Raw genomic sequence first — 22,178 nt, forward strand, 5'->3', positions numbered from 1 at the left:
TACATTGTAGAGTTCGTCGGTATAAGGCCAATATAGGGCCTAGCACTGAAACTTCAAGCCCTTCTTTTCCTTGTTGGTGGCAAAGAAAAAATACGGAGGTGGGGTGTGTGTATGTACACACTTTCCAGATGCCATTATCCAGGTTTTAGGCCAGTATTCTTTGGTGAGAGAACCCCAGCAGAGATTTACAATCATAAAAACATGCAGCAAAGTAAAGGGTTGAAATATAGGCTCTCATACCTTTAAAATATGTCCCTGTGAGTTCCAAAATAGTCCCCTCTTTCCTTAGCAAAGAAAAAGACCACATGTTTGGTAAGTTAAAAATGATGTGCTTGCAAACTCTTCAAATGTTGGATTCATGCCCTATGGCATTCAGAAAATGTTACACAGGCAGTAAAACTTGGTTTCGTTATAACGTGATGAAAGTTCCTAAATTATTGGTATAGGAACATAAGAGTGGCTTGTTAGAGCCATGCGGTCTGAGCTTAGAGCAACAGGCTCAGACCTCTTTCCATGCTTAGCTTCTCAGGTAGACTGAGGTACAACAATAGGCTTGATTACCCTCCACCCAAGGAGAGTGGGAGTGCCCTAGCTAAGCCTGGCAGACAGCTTACTCTATGGCATTTAACCCCTTCATGCATTACTTAGACTTAAACATGTTGGCTATATGAGGCTGGTTATCCCACATTTTTCATCCAAAGGATTCCCCCACAGTAACCATTTTCAGCCCCTCCCCCTTTTCTGGCAGAAACCTCACAGAGGCATGCAATAAGCTGTGAGGAAGTGGTTGGTGTGTTTGGAAGCAAATATCTATATGTCTGTATCTGGAACATGGCTTGTTGCTTCCATGGTCTGTATATCAGCTGGCAGTCTTTTGTGGGCTAGATTTGACTTGGGGGCTGTAAGTTGCTGACCATTGCCTTAAAGCCAGGGCAGGGACAGGGGGGAACCAAAGGACACTGGAAAATGTGGCAGGATCACTTGCAGGGTCAGAGAAGGAGTGGTGGTGCGTGTAGGCTTAGAGCAAGAGAAACAGCAAAGCAGACAATTACTGCAGACGTGGAGGGAGGGGGAAGGAATACCCGGCATTCCACAGCCAAGGCCCTTGGGGCTGGAATCTGTGATTTACCTTCTTCCCCTCTGAACTGCCATGTAATTTTGAGTTCTCTTCCCTCCTCCACACCTTGCCTACTTCCAGCTTTTATGTCCTGCCCTTCAAGCTGTTCTTGGTCACTTGCAGGCAGCCTACTTATTGAACATTCATTATTATTCATTTGCACAAAGGTTCTGGGGACTTTCTATGATGGCAGCTACTTACTGAGCATTCATTCTGATTTGTTTGCAGGGAATCTATACAATTGTTCAAGTCCACACCATAAATTTAAAGCTCTGTTAGACCACTTGAAGAGCCATGACTTCCTGCAAAGAATCCTGGGCACTGTAGTTCACTGAAAACCCTACTCACATCACAGAGCTACAGTTCCCAAAGTGGTTTAATAGCTCTGTGAGGGGACAAGGGGTCTCCTAACAACTCTCAGCACCCTTAACAAACTACAGTTCCCACTATTCTTTGGGAGAAGCCGTGGCTCTTAAAGTGGTATAAGGTAAAGGCAAAGGTACCCCTGCCCGTACGGGCCAGTCTTGCCAGACTCTAGGGTTGTGCGCTCATCTCACTCAAGAGGCCGGGAGCCAGCGCTGTCCGGAGACACTTCCGGGTCACGTGGCCAGCGTGACAAGCTGCATCTGGCGAGCCAACGCAGCACACGGAACGCCATTTACCTTCCCGCTGGTAAGCGGTCCCTATTTATCTACTTGCACCTGGGGGTGCTTTCGAACTGCTAGGTTGGCAGGCGCTGGGACCGAGCAACGGGAGCGCACCCCGCCGCGGGGATTCGAACCGCCGACCTTTCGATCGGCAAGCCCTAGGCGCTGAGGCTTTTACCCACAGCGCCACCCGCGTCCCCCTGTGGTATAATGGTGCATAAAATGTATGTTGTGAATGTCACCATTAAGCAATTGTTATCCCACATTTCCCAGTGTATTTCCCTGTTACTCTCATTCTTTATTATTTTTTAAGCCTGAGCACCAAATCCATCTTAACTGCATGGCCTGAATTTCCCAGTATGCAACTGATTCCCACCTGCAAAATTATCAGCCGTCTGGAAGTGCCCTGTTCTCACAGACACCCTCATCTTCTGCTTTCCACTTTATGCAGGAGCCAAAAACATGTACCAAGTTCTTCTCAGGAAAGGTGCAAAATAGTGTCTTCTGCATACATTAGGCATAGCTACCATATTTGGAGTGTGCAAGTGACAGAATCCAGGAGTTCTGATTCTCAGTCCTGGCCTCTGCCCTAACTCCACCAGATCCACTGTGTCAAGGGTTGCCTTCACAGTATAATTAACTGGGTGACAGACAAAAGTCACATCTACACCAAACATTTAAAGCACATGGCTATCCCTGAAGAATTTATCTCCAACACCCTTAACAAACTACATTTCCCAAGATTCTTTGAAGGAAACCGTGTGCTTTATATGTACTTTAAATGTACAGTATAGATATAGCTGGGGACGCGGGTGGTGCTGTGGGTTAAACCACAGAGCCTAGGACTTGCCAATCAGAAGGTTGGCGGTTCGAATCGGGGTGAGCTCCCGTTGCTCGGTCCCTGCTCCTGCCAACCTAGCAGTTCGAAAGCACACCAAAGTTCAAGTAGATAAATAGGTACCGCTCCGGCGGGAAGGTAAACGGCGTTTCCGTGTGCTGCTGTGGTTCACCAGAAGTGGCTTAGTCATGCTGGCCGCATGACCCAGAAGCTGTACACCAGCTCCCTCGGCTAATAAAGCGAGATGAGCGCCGCAACCCCAGAGTCAGCCATGACTGGACCTAAGGGTCAGGGGTCCCTTTACCTATATCTATAGCTGAGAGAGAATCTATAAAATCTCATCAGAGACCTTCTACATTTACAGGTTTTCAACTTCACCTCTATCCTCTCCCAGCCCGCAGTCGGGACAATGAGGAGACCTTAAGTGTAGATCTGTATTTGGCCCACATAATGGTTAGCCTGAACACAATGTAGACAAGGTCTAGAAGTCTCTTTCTGGCTTTTCCAATAACAGGCCAAACTCCCTTGCAAATCTACTGGCAAGGGTCGAAAGCGAAGGTTGGAGAGTGCTTCTATGAAGGGCGAGAATGGATGCCCAAGTTGTTTTTCTCTCTGAGATTTGCCTCTGTTGTGGATTGCAATAGATTTCCTGGCCCAAAGAATTTGACCTGGGACCTAAACTCCTCTAGGGGGCATGTAGGTTCCCCCCATTCCTTGGCTGGTTTTTCAGGTCCCATCTGCCTCCGCCCAGTTTGCGCTTCAGAGAGCGTTGCTAGGCACCCCCATCCCCATGGAACTCCTTCCGCTGGCACCTGCTGGCAATGGGAATAATCAAACCCTCCTCCCCTAATCAGGCTCATTTCTCTCTCATCTCTATCAACACATCCTCTTCCCTCTCCCTTTAGCAATGCCCTCCCCTGCAGCCCCCTTCCATGAGGTTGGGGGGGGGGGGGCGACCAGGAACCGTGGGAACCATTCCTGCTGTGTGTGGCATGCACACAGGATGGGGAGGGGGACAGGAATAGCTCATGCTTGGGCAGCAATTCCTAACAATAAGGCTGTAGCATGAAAAGAGGCATTTGCACTAGTCTGGGAAATCTGGGCATGGGGTGGGGGAGGGGAACTCTTTAGCACAGGGAAGAGAACTGGATTTTCCCAACTGTGTTGCAGTACTGTTTTTCCATTTTTATTTTTGAAGGGCAACCTTATAAGTGAGCATGTTCCCATCTTTCTTTGCCTTTCCCACCTGTTTTTTACATTTGTGGTTGAAATAGAAGGTTGCTTAAGCAGAAGGAAGGAAGGTAGTGAGAATGGTCATTCAGAAGCCAAATGTACACAAGACATTTGAAATCCTTCCAAATATACAATGCACAACTATAATCACTCACACATATTATCTTCTGGCGTGATATTTTCTTAATACAAGAAGGGTGTTGGCTTCCTGTGCCTTTGAACGGAGTATTTTTTTTCCTTCTCAAGGTCAGTTTATACTGAGCCTTCCTGGGGAGAAGGTCGTATGAAGAACATCGGAAGCTGCTTTAGACTGAGTCAGACCTCTGGTCCATATCGCTCCGTATTGTTTTGCTGTGACTGGCATCAGATTTCCAGGATCTCAAACGGGTCTTTCCCAGACCTGCTGCTGGAGATGCCAGGAATTGAATCTGTGTTCCAGCACTGATCTACAGAGTCTCTCAAAAAATAAATATGTTATATATACTAGGACTGTTTATCCATCAAGCCCAGTATTGCTTGCTTCCTCTGACCGGAAGCAGCTCACCAGGTCTCAGGCAGAAAGTGGTCTTTCCAACCACCTGAATAATTTTAACTAGAGATTAAAGTTGGGACCAGTGTGCTCTGCCCCTGAATTATGGCTCTTCCCTCCCTATTAATTAATTAAATTTATATACCACATTTCATCCAAATTTAAATACCACACTTTATCCAAAGATCACAAGGCAGTTTACAACATAAAACACAAAATGCTAACAACAACAACAACAACAACAACAATATACCCCCACCCCACAAATATTTAAAAGGCCAAAGACTGCTTAATGGCCAACGACCTGGTTGAAGAATATTTTTCCTATGCAGCCTTTAGGTGTCTCCCACAAGGAGGCAAGGAACCTGCTGACTATTTCTGATTCTAGCTAGGGGTTGCAACAATATTCTGTTAGATGGCCAACCACGCCTTCCCCACCCCCCAGGCCACCACCAAGTCATTTTGTAAAAATTAAAGGATTCTGTGGATTCACATGGGCTGGAAGGTTGCACCCAAACTGAAGAACTACATGACTCATATTGGTCAATTCAATCTAGAAGGCTCATGTTCATGGGCACTATCTGGTACCCAATAAATCAGTACTCTTTAAGGATTAGCTCAATAAAGTATTATTACATGAGAATGTGATGTGCAATGTTTAAATTATGCATCCTCATCAATAGGCTAATGAAATGAGCAAGCTGCTAGGTCTCCCTTTTGCACTGTCATAGACCAAGGTTCACAATGACATACTTTGTGAAAATATAATGGGAATCTGTAGCCCTCAATGTTGTCAGAGTGAGACGCCATCTCCCATCAGCCTCAGACAGGTAATAACCAGAGGTGGTGGGAGTGATGGTTCACCAACATCTGGGGGGGGCACCAGTTCCCCATCCCTGCACAACACAAGACCATATTTGGTATAAATCATGTGTGCTGTGTTTCTTTTACAGTTTACTGACTCATGTTTTTTACATAGTTTTGTAGTGCCTGTGGTTGACTATATTTACAGGCCTTTGCCTTTGGGGGTCTTTCGTTTAGAGTTCAGTGTTTCTCCTGTACTGTAGCAAAGGAAACGAAGCAACTGCCTCACCAGCGAAGACCCTGGAGGCATCATTAGAGCAAACTTTCAGGGCTGGATCTTGGGCTCGCTATGCCTTGTATGTAAGATGTGGTCCAAAGCTCAGGAAAGCAACCTCAGAACAGTGGTATGTTTGGGCCACACTAAATGGTCTTACAGGGCAAACATTGGACAATAAAGTATATTATTTCGCTAACTTCAAAATGCGGTGAGTCAGCCCTGCGGCGCGCTGGGGGCTCAGACTGCTGTCCTTTCCTGACAGCCCCACTTTCTCAAAACCCACTGGGTCATAAAGAGTAGAAATGCATCAGGGGGGGGGGAGGTTGGAGAAAGAGACTTTCTTCCATTCTGCGCCTTTTGAAGGAGGCAAGAGATGTGCCGCGGTGCTCCTGTGAGCTGCACTCCTGGAAGCTACATCCTGGGCTCTGTTGCGCAAGAGCTGCCCCATCCCATCTCCGCTAGATGCCAAAGTAAGCCTGGCGCCATCCTGTCTTTTAAGAGGAGCTCGATCAGGTGGGTCGCCCGGTGCGAAGGGTGCGCTGGTGGGAAAGAGCTGGAGTCTGGAGGGGGGTGGCCTGCCCACCTGTCAAGGCGTCTCTCTCGCCTCTCCTCCTCCAGCCGGATCTGCCCCGGGCTCCTTCCAGCACCTCGCACGCCGCCTTCTCCGGCTCGGCTGCCAGGGACCCCCCTCTCCTGGCCTCCTGCAGGTGCCGCCCTCCTCCTCGCTGGGGAGAGGCCAAAGGCGCGGCTGGCAGGATGCAAACCGCTCCCGAGGAGCGCGCCCCGGAGCCTCCTGGGCCCGCCTGGCACGAGAGGGGGCTGTTGTGACACACGATCCTGGCGCAGGTAAAAGACCTCGCTCAGCTCCTCCGGACTCCGGACTTTGCTCCTGGAGCCAGATTCTCTCCCCCCCCCCCCCGGGCTATGGGGCAGATTTGGAGGAGCGCCCCATAGAAGGCAAGGAGGCATCAGAGACACGGGCGCAGGGCTGAGACCCCCAGCTGGGGAAGGTCCCCCCCCCCCCACCGCCCATCTGCTCGGAGTCCCTCCTGCTCGGGGAAGGAGGGGGCGCCACGCCGCCCGCGCTCCTCGGCAGCGCTTCCCTCTTCGGCTCCGGGAGCAGCGAAGGGGTTAAGGCGTCCCGCCCGTCCCGGGAGAGGCGGCTCCGCTGCTGGGGCTCCAGGAGGCAGAGCAGGAACTTGCACGCCGATTCGCGCGGTGGGTTTGCCCGGCGGGGCGACGCGCAGCCGCTTCCCTTTCCCCCCGCAGAGTGACAAAAGCCAGGGCACCGCGGCTGGGGAGGCGGCGGGCAGCGATGCGCCTCTTCCCTTCGCGGCGAGCGGCTCCCCTCCGGAGGAACAGCACCCCCGAGAAAGTTTCGTGCGCGCCGGCCAGGGGACGCGCCCGCGGGCTCTGAGCCGCCGCGCTGGTCGGGAACCGGGAGCAGCGCGGGCGAGGGGCGGTGAGTGGCCTCGGCGCCTTGCCTTGCCGGAGACCCCGCAGCCCTTGCCACGATCCTGCTCCTTCGCCCCGGGGCTTCCTTCCGCGTCCCAGGAACAGATTGCCACCCCACCAACCTCCCCTGCAATCCTCGCTTGCAACAGTCCTCCTCTCCCCTCCTGTTCTTTATTTTTCCTCTAAAGCTGGGGGGGGGGGGGGGCCGCACACTTTGCGCCGCTTCTACTTCGCTTCTCGCTTTGGCTCTGCGCGCGTTTACCCAAAAGACGTTTCCGCGGGCGCTTGAGTCGGACTCGCTCCCGGGAAAGCGCGCGCTGGGGTTGCAGCTTTGGTCGGAGATGCAGCCGCTTCTGGGGCGAGGGCCAGGCAGCAAATAACGGGAGGCTTCTGTCCTGTTCAAAGCAAAAGTGTGGCGGACCTGGGCGCGGGGGGGGGGGGGGGCGCGGACCTGAGTCTGGCACCCGAGGGGGACACGGAGTTCTTGCGTGTCGAGGGAGAGAGCGAGAGATGTGGCCCAACATGCAAAGCACGGGCCCTCGACTTAGGGGGGGGGGTGAGCCAAGCCCCTCTGGCCCCTGGGGCCATTGGGGACTCCATGTCCCAGCAGGCCCTGCTTCGCGTAGCTGCACCTGGCTCAGGTATGGAGGCGACAGGTTGCAGCACGTCGGCGGAACTAGGGACGGGACAGGGCAGAGGCGCGGCGCGCACGGGCGGGGAGAGCCGAAGGGACGGGGCTGGCAGGCGGATCAAAGCGCCCAGCCCGAGCCCCGCTGGCACGGAGGGGCGCGCGGAGGGGGTGCTGCTGGCATTGTCCCCTGGCACCTGTTGTGTGGCATGGGGAAGATTAGAGCCCGGCCAAAGGGGCTCGGGGAGGGATTGCTGCCGTTCCTGCCCCCTTGGGCTGAGAGTGATGGCGTCAGGAGGCCGCCGCCGCCGCCACATCGGTGCCCTCTCCAGAATGAAGGGGGCCGGCCCAAGGCAAGGGAGGGCTCCGGGCGGGGCGCCGGCAGGGGGCGCCATTTCCCGGGGTCCAGGAGCCGTCCAATCAGGTAGAGGGTTTTTTTGGGGGGTGCGGTGGGCTGGGATCCAGCCCCCCATTTGGGGAGTCCCAGCCCGCGTCCCCCAACTTCAAAGTGCCGCTGGCCTGAGGGCAGGAGGGGGGAGCGCGCAGGCCAGGCGGGCAGAGGGAGAGCGAGCCTTTGAAGTGCCCAGGAGCCGCGGCCCCGCTCGGGTTACAGCGCCTTGGCCGGGCGCCGGGGGGGCCGGGCGAGGCAGCGCCTTTGATCTGGCGCCCTCTAGGCCTCTCCCCGCCAAGCGCCCAGGGGGGCGCGCCTAGCCCTCGCCCGCGCCCCTCGCCAGGTGCCCCAGAGCCCGGCCGAAGGAGGGCGCGCCTCCAGGTCTCTCTCTCTCTCTCTCTCTTCCCGCCCCAGGTGTCCCGAGGACTCCCTCGGCCATGGCGCCCTGGGCACCCCCTCTGCTGCTGCTGGCGCTGCTGCTCCGCTGCTGCTGCTACTGTCTGGGCCAGAGCAGCCTGGCCGGCGCCCCCCGGGTCTACCTAACCTACAAAGGTAAGAAGAAGAAGAAGAGGGCGGCTCAGCGGGGCTCAGGTGAGGCTCAGGGCTGGGGGCGGAGGAGGACAAGGCCGCGTGGGCGTCGCCTTCCAGGTGGGCACGGAAGGGAAACGGGAGGTGTGGCACCACTGGCCAGTGCTGGGGCCGGGCTGTTTTGCCCCCTGGGCAAGGCTAAGTGCACCCGGCATCATCCCGCCTCCCAAATTGATAACTTCACTCTTCAGAAACACATGTCTTGTAGACATAAGATTCTTCAAAATATAAAAGTAAAGCATTATCAGGAATTTATAAGATGTAACCAAAACTAATCTGTATAAAATCGTGCCCCTCAGAGGTCTGCACCTGAGGCAGCTGCCTGGTTGGTCTAATGATAGTGCCGGCTCTGGTACTGGGGCAACTCTGGGAAGGAACACAGCTTAGAACTGAGAACTGTTATGGAGGGGGGTGTGATTTTCATTGCGTTGTATCCAGTGTTAGTCCTGCTCAGAATAGACCTGCTTAAATTGATGGACATTACTAACTTGGATCCATTAATTTCAATGGGTCTACTTTGAGTAGAACTTAGTTGGCTACAGCCCATTGCATTTATTTTTCATTTTATTGATATCCTGTCTGGAGGTTCAAGGCAATGCATTGCACACAGTTCTGGTTCCCCTCCTTTTTATCCTCTCAACAACCCTGTGAGGTAAAGAGGTAATGACTAGACAATCAGTGAACTTCACAGCCAGGCAGAGATTTTAATCAATTTCTCCTTAATCCAACACTAACCATTACACAACACTGTCTTTCCATACTAAAATGTGTATGTTTGCTTCTGTCAACCAACCTAATATGGGGTTCTCATGGCAGCAGGCAGCACCAAAGGATCAGGATAGTTAGGGCTGTCAGCTGGTGAAAGAAACCGGTAAGCTGATTAAGCCATGCAAGATTTTTAATCAATTGAGCAACTGACTGTATCTGCATTGGTTTGCATATGAATAAAACTACAGTTCTGAGGCAGGAGTGTAGCATTCTTACATAGTGGGTGCATGTGGGTGTCCCACAGAAAGTGCCCACCCCAGAAGAGGCTTTCCCTCCTTGGGAGAAAGTTGGAGGGGGGTGATTCCTCTCATCTGAATGTGGTTGCTGCCTGTGAATTCAAAAATATGTGCATGGGTAAAAGCTAGTGTATTATTTTAAATCTGCTGCCCACTTATATCTACAAGATTTTGAATTGCTCAGTCTCACTAATTGGCTAAACCTTTCAGCCCTACTAATAATAATAGTGCAGTATTACTGTGCAGGAGCCTGGTCATAGCTGCCAACTTTTCCCTTTTCTTGCGAGGAGTCCTATTCAGAATAAGGGAATTTCCCTTTAAAAAAGGGAAACGTTGACAGCTATCAGCCTGGTGGAGGGGGTGTTTGGGGAGAGAGATCTTTCACTCCTTGAATTTGCACTTGAGTTCATCTTGAGGATCTCCACACGTGGCTTTCTCTATAACGTTCACTTGTTGTGTTTGTACTCCAAGCTCCTTGGAATTGTTTGAAGTCATAGCCATTCATTGAGGAGGAGGAGGTTGTGTGCTGATCAGTCAGAGGGCAGGTTGTATGTGAGTAAGCAGTGACGTGAAAGGAAAGAAGAAAAACAGGGGCAGATTCACAGGTGCTTGTGACACTGGTAGGCAAGGGCTTTGGGTTGTGTGTGTAAAATGTAGGCAATCATTTCACAGCTCTAGCATGATGCAGGGCCACTTGGGCTAGAGAGATATACAATTGGCTCTAAAACTTCCTGCATGATGTTGGGCCAGTCACTATCTCTGCTCTTAGCCCACCTCACAGGGAGACTGTGAGGATATAATGGGATAATCTCCATGTGTGCTGCCGTGAGCTGCTCAAACAAAGGTGGACTATAAATGTTGATATCTGCCCGTCTGCAAGTGGAGGAGGACATGAAGATGCCATTTTTGCATGCGGATGAGGCTCGTAAAGAACAATGCCACATTTCTCATCTCGAAAGTTGGTTGACGCAAGGAAGCATGGATGCTCCTTTTTGAGAACCACAGTAAGGTGTTCTAGAGCAGGCATGTCCAACAGGTAGATCGTGGGGTGTACCTGGTAGATCCTGGTAGATCTTTGGCCCCTCAGTGATCTCCTCCCCCCCCCCCGAAAAAGGGGGGGAAACAACAGTGGCTCAATAACTTTGCCTTTCCCAAAAAAGCTCAACAACTTTGGTCCATCCAATGGCAATGGGTAGATCACTGCCAGTTTTTCTATATACTGTGAGTAGATTGCAGTCTATTGGGAGTTGGACGTTCCTGTTCTAGAAAATAGGTACCCCTTTCTACCTATGTTTATGCTTGTGCAGTGGGTCCCTCCACGGGGCAACAGGAAAAGATCTCCTGTCAGATCAGGAAATTTGTTTGTTGGTATCTGACCGATGGCCTGGATTTTTTTGGCTAGGAATTCTGGCAACAGCAGCCAACCAGAATCCTCAGAGAGATTTGCAAGCACAGTCTGATGCCCATGTCCATCCCTCATTGTTAAGCCTTCTGATGTGGTAGCCAGAGAGATGCTGCTTTCCTTTATGGTGACTGCATTTTTGGCTATTATGCCTAGAAGCCACCAGCAAAGTCTGTTTTCCTTACATTCATCTAATTGTGATTTTTTTAAAAATTGCTTTTGTTCATTGTAGCAGCCGCACCACCATGTGGCAATAAGTTCCATAGGCACCACATAATCATGCAGCCTTATTCCGGCAGCTGTATGTGTGTAGTCTCACAATAAGCAACACCTTTTCATGTACTGGCAAGTGTGCGAGCAGTTGGTTACACTTAAATGGGAACGTTTAGCCACAAGCAGATCTTTGGACAGAGATCGTCAACTATACATGTGAACTATAAAGCCATTCACACATAAGCAAAGGTGAACACATTCCCACAATGGTTGCCATGAGTTGTATGTATATAAGCAGCATTTTGACAGGGACCCGGGTGGCGCTGTGGGTAAAACCCTCAGCGCCTAGGGCTTGCTGATCGAAAGGTCGGCGGTTCGAATCCCCGCGGCGGGGTGCGCTCCCGTTGCTCGGTCCCAGCGCCTGCCAACCTAGCAGTTCGAAAGCACCCCTGGGTGCAAGTAGATAAATAGGGACCGCTTTCTAGCAGGAAGGTAAATGGCGTTTCCGTGTGTGCTGCGCTGGCTCGCCAGATGCAGCTTGTCACGCTGGCCACGTGACCCGGAAGTGTCTCCGGACAGCGCTGGCCCCCGGCCTCTTGAGTGAGATGGGCGCACAACCCCAGAGTCTGGCAAGACTGGCCCATATGGGCAGGGGTACCTTTACCTTTACCTTTAAGCAGCATTTTGTGCCCTGTGTAGGACAGCATGAGTGGGCCATGCAGTCAATGTGCTCAGGGCCAAGTCTGCTTGTGTGGGTTTCTCTCCCTGACGGCGTCCTATGCAGCAAATCATGTCAATTCATGTGCCAATGACACCTGCGAATTTGGCACAAGCGTCACCTTCAAGGCATGCCCTTGCATGCTGAGATACTGCCAGAAGGCAGGAAAATCGCCTAGACTGTGTTCTTACTGTGGAAAGTGCCTTACTACAGGTGTATTTTCCCCCCCAGTTGCACAAACGCATGCCATTGTATGTGTGGGTCCTCTGCTGTCATGTTGGCTTCTGCTGCTGCCCTCCCCCCATCCCCAAATACATCTCCTGTGACCTTGCTGGGTTCCCCCTACACTCTCTGTTCTCGGGGATTCCGGGATCTGGTTACTTGCCAGTCACAGGGGGAAAGGATTTCCCAGAAGGGCTTAAAATACCCAGCATGCCATACAGAGAAGAGGCTGGAACACACTTGGATGGATTCCCCTTTTCAAAGCACATTGTTGGGAAGGGGAAGTGAGAGAGATTGGGGCAGAGAGGAGATCGTTTAATAGCTGGGGGAGTGCGTGCCACAACCCCCATTACGGGCACCCAACCCTCTGTCCTCTTTGCAGCCCTTTCCCCCTCCTTTCCTTCAGCTAAGGCATTTGGTGCTAGCCCAGCCCTTGAAGTGGATGGGTGTGCATGTGTGTGCAAGAGAGCGAGAGAGAAACATCCTTGGCCAAAGGACAATTCATTCCTTTTGGCAGCAGCAATCCTGCCTATAAAAGGCAAAGCCCTGAACACCACTCTGCCCAGTGTGTGTGTGCGCGTGCGCATGAATGCACACATGCATAGACACGTGTGTTTGCCTGTGTCTGTGTGCACCCGTAGGACTGTATGTGGTGAGGACACATGTCGTGGATTGCAGCCTTGGGGAGTCATGTGGAGCCTGGCCAGCTTATGTTTCATGAAGGCAGGAGGGTGTGCAGTGGAAGTATGGCTGGGCATTGCTATTTGGGAACAGTGTGGGGAGAAGAGTGTTGTGCAGTTGCTCTTTGTGAACTGAAGCCGCTTGGTTGCTGCAGCCTAGATTGCACTGTGGGCTTGGCCAGGGTGTGGCAAAGATCTGTGCTGGGGGCGCAATGTTCTTTGTGGCTGTTCAACACGTCTGCCGCATGAAGAGCCCATGCACCTTTACAAAGCGGGTTCTGCTTGTGTGTGCCTTTGATATGGTGGGTTCTCCTGCTGTTGCACAATGTGGGAAGGTCATGTCCAACTGATTGTCTACCCTGTGCCAAGGCATGTAACAACATTTTATTTTTTAGTGATATAAAGTAGAACCAGTGAGGCCACCCAGTGGGCTTGGGGCAGAGGGGACATCAAGTTCTATTGCAAGGGTCATTTGCCACTCGTGCTGACTTCCAGAGGCTTGTTAAAGTTCATGGCTTTCCAAAAGTGTTGTAGTCTTGCTGTGCTAACAGTAGTATGTAGATGCAGGAAGTGTCAAGGCAGTTTTATTGGGGAAAGAACATAGACCCAACTAGTCCAGCATCCTCTTCCCACAGTGGCTAAGCAGATGTCTATGGGAAGCCTCAAAGCAGGACCTGAGAGCAAAGGCACTCTCCCCACTTGTGATTCCCACCCATTGGCATTTCAGGAGCATCCTGCCTCTGACTGTGGAGGTAGAACATCGCCTTGGTGGCTCGTAGCTGCTCATAGCCGTCTCCTCCATGAATCTGCCTCATCCTCTTAGAAGCCATCCAGGTTGCTGATGACCATCACTGCATCTTGTTGGAGTGGATTCCATGGCTCAGCTGTGTGAAGAAGAACTTCCTTTTGCCCACCCTGAATCTTTGAACATTCAGCTTCATTGGGTGTCCCCAAGTTCTAGCGTTATGTGTGAGAGAAAAACTTTTCTCTGTTCACTTTCTCCTTATGCCATGCTAAATTTTATACACCTCTGCCATGTACAGTGGTACCTCGGGTTACAGACGCTTCAGGTTACAGACTCCGCTAACCCAGAAATAGTACAGTCATACCTCAGGTTGAAGTAGCTTCAATTTAAGTATTTTCGGGTTGCGCTCCGCAGCGACCCGGAAGTAATGAAGCGTGTTACTTCCGGGTTTCGCCGCTCACGCATGCGCAGACACTCAAAATGATGTCACGTACGTGCACGGAAGTGGTGAAATGTGGCACGCACAGACGCACAGTCACATCTTACGTTTACTTCAGGATGTGAACAGGGTTCCGGAACGGATCCCACTCGTATCCAGAGGTACCACTTTACCTTGGGTTAAGAACTTTGCTTCAGGATGAGAACAGAACTCGTGCGGTGGCAGCGGGAGGCCCCATTAGCTAAAGTGGTACCTCAGGTTAAGAACAGACCTCCAGAACGAATTAAGTTCTTAACCCGAGGTACCACTGTATTCTCTTACTTGCCTTTATTCTAAACTCAAGGGCCACATATGTTGCCACTGTTCCTCACAGGGACTTGCTCCATCTCCCTGATCAGTTTGGTGGCCCTTTTCTGAACCTCTCCTAGTTCCACCATATTCTTTTTTGAGGTGAGACCACCAGAACTCCACACAGTATTTAAAGTGCTGTTGCACCAAAGATTTGTATAATGGCATAATGATATCGACAGTTTTCTTTCAAATTCCTTTCCTAATGGTTCCTAGCATGGAATTTTTTTTGGGGGGGCGGGGCAGCGGCGGCAACTTTTCCATGCTGTTTTCACGATGTCTTAATTGAGCTATCCACCATGACCCCACGGTCAGATAGTGAATAGGTGTATTGGGGTAGGTGTTCAAACCATTTAAACATGTTTTTCACCGACAGTTATCCAGGGCTAACAACCAAGTGCTTTATTTGAGGAACAATGAAAATAAATTCAGTCAGCTGAAGTCTGGGATGAATGCAATTAGAACCAGTAATCTCCTAAACCCATTCCCACTCAGCTAATCCCCTCTACCCTTCATCCTCTCCCCCCTCCACTGTCAACCGACAATATTTGATCACCATCCCAACTGTCAGTCCATAACTGCCTCCCACATTTCATGCCCCAACTGATTTCCTCCAAACACTAACCCCAAACCTGGTTCCTTGCAAGAGGATACCCCACCTGGTTCTAATAAATGCCTGGTGACAGTTTTTAATACCTTCTCTGTGTGAAAATGGACAAAAGAAAGTACTTCTTCCCACAGCACATACTCAAACTATGATATTTGCTTCCACAGGATGTGGTGACAGCCACCAATTTAGACGGCTTTGAAAAGGAGATTAGACACATTCATGGCGGATAAGGCTAGCAATGACTACTCGTCATGATAGCAGCTATGTGCTCTGAGCTCCAGTCTTTGCAGGACAACAGCAGGAGAGAGAGCTATTGCACTCGTATTTGGTGTGTGGGCTTCTCAGAGACCTGTGGGTGGCCACTGTGACCACAGAATGCTGGTCTAGATGGCCTCTGGTCTGATCTAGCCAGGCTCTTATTAGTGGCACATCTCTGGTCTGGATATGCATTTCAGGGAGTCTTCCTGCACGCTCCTGACAAAGTTGCCCAAATGCCTGTTGTGTGAATACAGGAAATGATGCCTGTTTTTTATTTGTTTGGTTTTTGGCTGGTAGAAGTCTCCCTCCACCTTGGCTGTGCAAATGTGGGGCAGCTTCCAAAGTATTCTGTGTATTGTTGTGGTGGAGACACATCTAAAACACCATCCATTGCCACTGGTGGGCCCAATCAAGGAGAGAAGATGTGAGGGGTTTTCAGAGCCCCAGAAGGTCCTTTTCCTTGCAGATTTGTGTTCCTTAGCAACTATGCCTTTGTTTACCCAGAAACAGAATCACCACATGAATTTCCCCAGACAGAAAAAACAACAGCATGTTATTTCCAGAGAGATTCCAGATTTATCCCTTGTAAACGTCATAAACACATTCTTTCTCCAAAGTCTCTGGGGACCCATATAGACAGCCTCCCAAACTGCTGCTGGTATGGCAAGAGCACCCTGTGGCATTTCTCCCCTTCCTGTCAGAGGAGAAAATCAGGGAAGTTGTACCTTCACCTAACACCTAGTAATTAATTATCATAACTGACAGTTTCCCACTGGTAATTATATAACATTCTGTTTTCATATGGCACAGGTGGGGAGTGTGTGACTCTCCAGATACTGTTGGCCTCCAACTCCCATCAGCTCCAGCCAGAATGGCCAAAGGCAAAGGATACTGGGAGTCCAACAACATCCAGAGGGTCACAAGTTTACCGCCGCCACCTTCTTTATGACTGAAAAACTCTCCCATACCCTCTCAAGTTGCTGCTTATAATGCCTAAGAAATAATCCAGTATTGCTTGGTTGTGTGTATATCCCTGAAAGGGGTCCCCAGCACAGTGTTATATAATGGTCATTGTATACATCAGATCTGGGTATGCGTGACACACCCTGCCCTGGGCATCCTGCCATGGGGCTGCCTGACATTTATTGCAGGGTGGGGAATGATAGTCTCCCACCTGCCATGTGTTAATGCTTGGGGAATTCCACCAGGTTCCCGGGGTTCTGTCTCCGGCGTTCAGACTCAGTCAGTCGGCTGAATTGGAGCAGAAGGAACAGTGGAGAGGGCCCTGGAGTCCTGCTCCTGCACTTACTTTTGTTCCTTTCATCTTAATTGGCTCTCAATTCCTCATCCCACTCAGGCTCCTTTCCCTCCCCGCTCCCCACCTGTCTCCCTCTCTGAGCTCCCCGGAAATCTGCTCTTCTGTCCACTTGTCCACAGGGATTAGGCCAATTTCTGTCCCTGGTCTCTGAATTCTTGCCCAGACTTGGCTGCAGAAAGTAGCTGGGCAAAGAGGCTGATTGTCCTCTGGCCACATCCCCAAGGTCACCGCAGGTGGGAAGCTCACCAGGCCACTCTCTGATCTTCGCCTCTGGAATGTGGCCAGGGGGATTGCTGGGGGATTTAGGCTCTTTGCTGTACCAGCCGCTGAGCGCCCTCCCCCCACCACCCACGTCGGCTCCGCCTTAGCCACTTCATGGGACCAAAATACCCCCTGAGCTCAGCTCAGCTCGGCCTGAGCCCAGACCAGGGATCACATAGATTAGCTTGCTCCCGCTGCTGCCCATTCTATGGGGAAGGCAGCAAGAAAGAAGGGGGATGAGGACGCTTGAGACTTACGCTCCTTTTGGAGGCCAGTGGACTGAGGGAGTGGGCTGGCTTGTGGGACTGACCCTTGACTCCGAGGATGTCTCTCCCCAGAACTGCTGGAGACACGCACTGCCCGCCCCTTCAGCTTCTCCTTCAACACAAGCGATTATCGGATCCTGCTGATGGACCAAGACCAGGAGCGGCTCTACCTGGGGGCACGAGACTTCCTGGTGGCCTTGGATCTTCACAATATCAACAAGGAGCCGCTCATTGTAAGCCCTGCTGCAGAGGGCCTCAAGGAGAGCCGCGCTGGGTCAGAACGAAAGGGGCCACATTGCCCAGCATTTATGGGGTTGGGCTGTGGTCCGCTGGATGCGTCCAGAAAAGGCTGGGTTCGGTTGGTGGGGGTAACATGGGAGGAGGTGAAGAAGAACATGGGATAGGCTGGAGCAGAGGAAGCCAGGGAGATGGGCACCCTGGATTCTTGGCCAAGCTTCAGAAGGCAGCTAACTGCAAGTGCGTGAAGGCCTGGCATGGAGGGAGAAATACCTCTAGTCTCTCAAAGCCAATCCCCATCCTGTTCATCTCTCTCTCTGTCTCTCTCTGCACAGATTCATTGGCCAGCACTTCCCAGCCACCAGAATGAGTGTCGCCTGGCAGGGAAGGGGCAGAGGGTGAGTTGTAGTTGCTGCTCCACCGCTCTCTTATTATCACCCTGGGTATCACCTCACAACCGCTAGTGGATTTTTTGGTCTAAATGCCCCAAATCCCTGTGGAAAGACCATTTGCCAGTGCGGCTATGGCTCCGGGCTGTCCCTGAATCCATCTGATTCCTTATTTTAGTTTCTTACATTTATATCCCGCTTTTCTTCCATTGTGGAACCTGAAGTGGCATGCGTGTGGTTCCCAGGCCCAGACTCGCTTACCTTCAGCAAGATGATGTGCCTTCAGGCAATACCCCCTGGACCTCCTGGGTTTTCTTTGTACTTCTAAGAACAATATTACAAAAAAAAAACCAAAGCTGTTACCTCCATGACATCATCTTTGCTATCCATTGATCCTGCATAGCAATGCCCCCCACCAGAAGTCAGCTCCCCTTCCTCTTTATTTTTTGGGGAAGGGACAGGGTGAGAAATTGGAGTTTGAGCCAACTTCTGGCTGCCAGGAGGATGTCTGCCAGCTCATGCCCTCTTTCCTCTTTACCCTCCAGGGCGAATGTTTCAACTACATCCGGCTTATGCAGCCATTGAACCGCACTCACCTGTACGTGTGTGGAACAGGGGCCTACCACCCAGTCTGTGCCCTCGTCAACCGTGGCTGGCGCTCTGAAGTAAGCAGAGAAGCTGGATTGCTTCCCGCTGGGAGGAGAGCCACTGCTCAGTGGTAGAGACATGATTTGAATGCCCAAAGGCCCAGGTTCAGTCCTTGGCATCTCCAGGCAGAGTTGCTAAGGATCCCAGTCGGAAACCCTGGAGTGCCACTGCCAGTCAATGTAACTCAGGTGTGGGCAACCTATGGCCCCACAGATACTGCTGGGCTACAGCTCTTATGATCCCTGATCATTGGACATGGGTGAGACTGGTGGGTGTTGGCAGCCAACAACATCTAGAGACCCACAGGTTTCCCTGTTGTTGACCATAGTGAGTTAGAACATAAGAAGAGCCTGTTGGATCAGGCACATGACCCATCTAGTCCCCCTTCCTGTTCTCCCAGTGGCCAACCAGATGCTTGTGGCAAACCTGCAAGCGGGATTTGAACACAAGAGCACCATCCCTTCCCGTAGTTTCCTGCCACTGGAGTTGAGAAACATTGATGCCTCCAGCTGTGGAGACAGAACATAGCCAAGAGCCATTGATAGCCATCTCTGCCATGAATTTATCTGATTCTCTTTTAAAGCCTTCCAAGTTAGAGGGACCAATAGTACGCTGGACAAATGTACGCTACATACATCCTATACCGCTAAAAAACATTCTGGGTTCTATAGTTTGCTCAGATTGTTAAGCGTTGTAACTCTGTGAGGGGTGAACTACAGTGCCCAGAATTCTTTGAGGGCAAGAATGTTCTACAAATGTGCTTTAGTGAGTACACAGCCTTGGTTTAAGGCAGTTACCTGTGTGAGCTTCTGAAGAGAGAGGGTACTTCTGAAAAGGAGAGCAGGTCAAGAGTGGGATTTTGTCCCTCCACAGTTTTGGAAATGAGCTGGGCTTTAGGTTAGGTGTTCAAGGTAGGTTTCCGTGCTCATATTCATGCTCTCTTCTTTTTTCATCCCTTCAAAGGAGTACCTTTTCCGCATGGTGCCTCGTTCACTGGAGCCAGGGAAGGGCAAGTGCCCATATGACCCCCGGCAGCACAGCATGGCTGTGCTTGTCAGTAAGTGACTTTGAGTGAGTTTGCACGTGTTCCTGGATGCGACCCTGCTACCAGTTATCTCTATGAAGTACCAGTAGTGTTGTGCATATACATGTATTTGTCTTTTAACTCTTGTTTTTCTTACAAGAGAGCTCTAGATGAGTGTGATCCATCTTGCTTGTCAGCATATAAATGGCCACAGGTTGCCCAACTGAGCCAGAGACCATGTTATTGTGTGTTTACAGCCACCACTGTTTGATGACTTGTCTTTCTCTTGCATTTACTAGACATGCTGCATTAGCTAAGCAGCCAGTTAGCACTAAACAGCTGATTGGCAGGGAACAAGAAGCTGCTGAGGATGTTGCAGGCCAAGAAGATATTTTCCACTGAGGGGCCATGACTTAGTTTCAGAGCACATACTTTGGAAGTATAAGGTCCCATGTTTAACCACAATTGAAAGGAGATTCAAAAACAGGGTTAGGAGACCCATGCCTAATGTTCTGGATTCCTGTTTCTCAGTTAAAGCAGACAATACTGGAGCAGATAGACCAAAGGTCTACGCTCTTGTACCCAGTTCCCTTTCCTTCAGGTTTGCATCGGCTATATGTCTACATGTGTCTCTGTTCCTATTCGACTAATGCTGTCATGTGCCTCTTCCACCGTTCTCCTCTCCCCAGATAACACACTGTATGCTGGAGTTCATGTGGATTTCATGGGCACTGATGCTGCTGTGTTCCGCACGATGGGGCCTCGACCGGCTGTGCGCACTGAGCAACATGATTCCCGCTGGCTCTATGGTATGAGGCTGATGGAGGTAGCCAGAAGAGGGTGGGGATGAGTGCTGGGATAGCAGACTGTGGATAATGGAGAGAATTATGGCTCACCTCCTGTGGCGTGAGTGGCACAGGTAGCAGGGTGCGCGTTGCGGCACACCTGGAGAGCCTTGAACTTGGCAATACCATAGAGGTGAAACCTGCAGCCCTGCCTGCTTCTCCTCTGTTAGGCTGCTGCCTGTCGCTCAGCTCAGCAGACTGACGCCCGTCCTCATCCTCATTATTATTTGTGTTTGTCACTTTTTTCACAAAAGTGAGTTAAAGTGATTCGTGGCATTAAAAAAAACATTAAAACTGAGTGCACAGAGAGCAGACTATGAATCTGAATGCTCATCATGCAAAAGGACAGATCCAACTCAACCCACCCTATGAAAAAATGAACATTTTCTTTCCAATGCATAAGAATATGTGTTGTAGTACAGGCTAAAGCAGGCTTTCTCAACCTCGGCCCTCCAGATGTTTTTGGCCTACAACTCCCATGATCCCTAGCTAGCAGGACCAGTGGTCAGGGATGATGGGAATTGTAGTCTCAAAACATCTGGAGGGCCAAGGCTGAGGAAGCCTGGACTAAAGTGCTTTAAATTTCCTAGCTTTTGTACTTGGCTTGTTGTGGCACGCTTGCCCCCAAAGGTTGGCAGCCACTGAGCTAAAGTGTTTGCTTGTGCTGCCTAGGGGCGGACCAAGGTAACGGCACTTTCTCCCCTCCCACCAGACCCTGTCTTCCTCCACGCCCGAGTCATCCCCGACAGCTCCGACCACAACGATGACAAGCTCTACTTCTTTTTCCGTGAGAAAGCGCTTGAGGGTGCCGTGGGGCCTGCTGTGCTCGCTCGGGTGGGACGGGTTTGCCTGGTGAGCGACGCTTGGAGTGGGGGAGACACCCACCCACACGGTTGAGTTTTGGCTTGAGGCATGGGGAACCGGGCTGAGAAAGATGGAGCAGGCCGGGGGCTGCCGCCTGAGGGGTGTGTGAGCGTGTGTTTTGCTGGTGGCGATGGCTGTGTCCCCCCTCCTGCCATGTGCTGCAGAGCTAAAATTGCACCTGGAGATCCTAGAAAAGGGTTCCAAATTCTGGGTTGCCTTAAGTGTAGCTAAGTCAAGGTCCCACTAGCCTTAGGATTACTGCTTGCTCAATGGGACTTCCCCCCATCCTACCTTTGCATACCATCTAAATTTCTTCTAGGGTTCCTCCAACCCTCTGGAGCAAATTTTGGGGCACATGCAGGGGGAGGAGATGGGGAGGGAGTCCTGTTGTGCTAGTAGTAATCCACACACTAACAGGATGAATTAGTTGACTACAGTGTGTTGGATTTAATAACCAGACAATGCTGTACTGTACTATAGGAATTCAGAGGCAGTATGGCAGAGAAATCCATACAGATTTCTCTGTTGGGGAAATCTAGCAAGAGCTGACTGATGCCTTGTTTGTAAACTCCCCAAGGAACAGAATAATGGACTAGAGCTGTCATTGGTCTGTTCCAGCAGGGATCTGCTTTGGGCCATATCACTCCCTTTCAGCTAGTGAACTCTGCTGGTGAGTGTCAGCAGGATTATAGCACCAAATTAGGCAACTGAGGAATAAAAGGGAGGTGTCAGCACGCCTGGGAGAACCTCAGAGTTTACAGAAGTGCAAGCTATCTTTGGCTGGGCATGTGTTTGTGCGGCAATGAAGAAACCAACACAGAAAAGCTAGCAGCCCAATGAACACTTGGTGTCTGTTGTTGTTGGGGGATGGTGTGTTGTGGAAGAGAGCACTATTGGCGGGCTGGAACCCTGAACAGGAACGCTCCCCACTTCCACATTACTCTGTGCCTATCTCTCTGCATTCCCACAAGCATACAGAGATGCAGACACGCAAGCAAGCACACTGGTCCTGTGCCAGCTGCGCACCATAGCAAGCCTGTGGAAGGTGTAGGTATATGCACAGCCATTCTGGTCTTCGTTGTGCACAAGTTGTGACCACAACCAACTCAAATGTTTTCTTGCAAAATCCCTATTGAAATTCATGGGAGCTTGGAAAAGAGCCCAGATTCCCTTATCCTTT

At 51.0% G+C, this 22,178-nt stretch overlaps 1 protein-coding gene across 7 annotated transcripts in view; it reads left to right on the forward strand.

Moving 5' to 3' along the window:
- The first annotated feature begins 5,803 nt into the window (after positions 1–5,803).
- The window catches only part of LOC114587655 (semaphorin-3F-like), a 33,091-nt gene continuing 16,716 nt past the window's right edge, over positions 5,804–22,178 (forward strand). For 2 of the 7 annotated variants that reach the window (XM_028712243.2, XM_077921124.1), the window contains exons 1-8: positions 7,336–7,952; positions 8,334–8,471; positions 17,064–17,224; positions 17,564–17,626; positions 18,163–18,282; positions 19,229–19,322; positions 19,979–20,098; positions 20,847–20,986. In XM_028712243.2, coding sequence (XP_028568076.2) covers positions 7,499–7,952; positions 8,334–8,471; positions 17,064–17,224; positions 17,564–17,626; positions 18,163–18,282; positions 19,229–19,322; positions 19,979–20,098; positions 20,847–20,986 — 1,290 coding nt within the window. In that variant the 5' untranslated portion in view covers positions 7,336–7,498. Of the gene's footprint in view, positions 5,916–6,054; positions 6,292–6,541; positions 6,664–6,776; positions 6,908–7,335; positions 7,953–8,333; positions 8,472–17,063; positions 17,225–17,563; positions 17,627–18,162; positions 18,283–19,228; positions 19,323–19,978; positions 20,099–20,846; positions 20,987–22,178 lie in introns of those variants that run through there. The other 5 variants (XM_028712237.2, XM_028712241.2, XM_028712242.2 and 2 more) reach the window with 5 other exon arrangements.

The sequence above is a fragment of the Podarcis muralis genome, chromosome 17, assembly GCF_964188315.1.
Source record: "Podarcis muralis chromosome 17, rPodMur119.hap1.1, whole genome shotgun sequence".
Lineage (NCBI taxonomy): Eukaryota > Metazoa > Chordata > Lepidosauria > Squamata > Lacertidae > Podarcis > Podarcis muralis.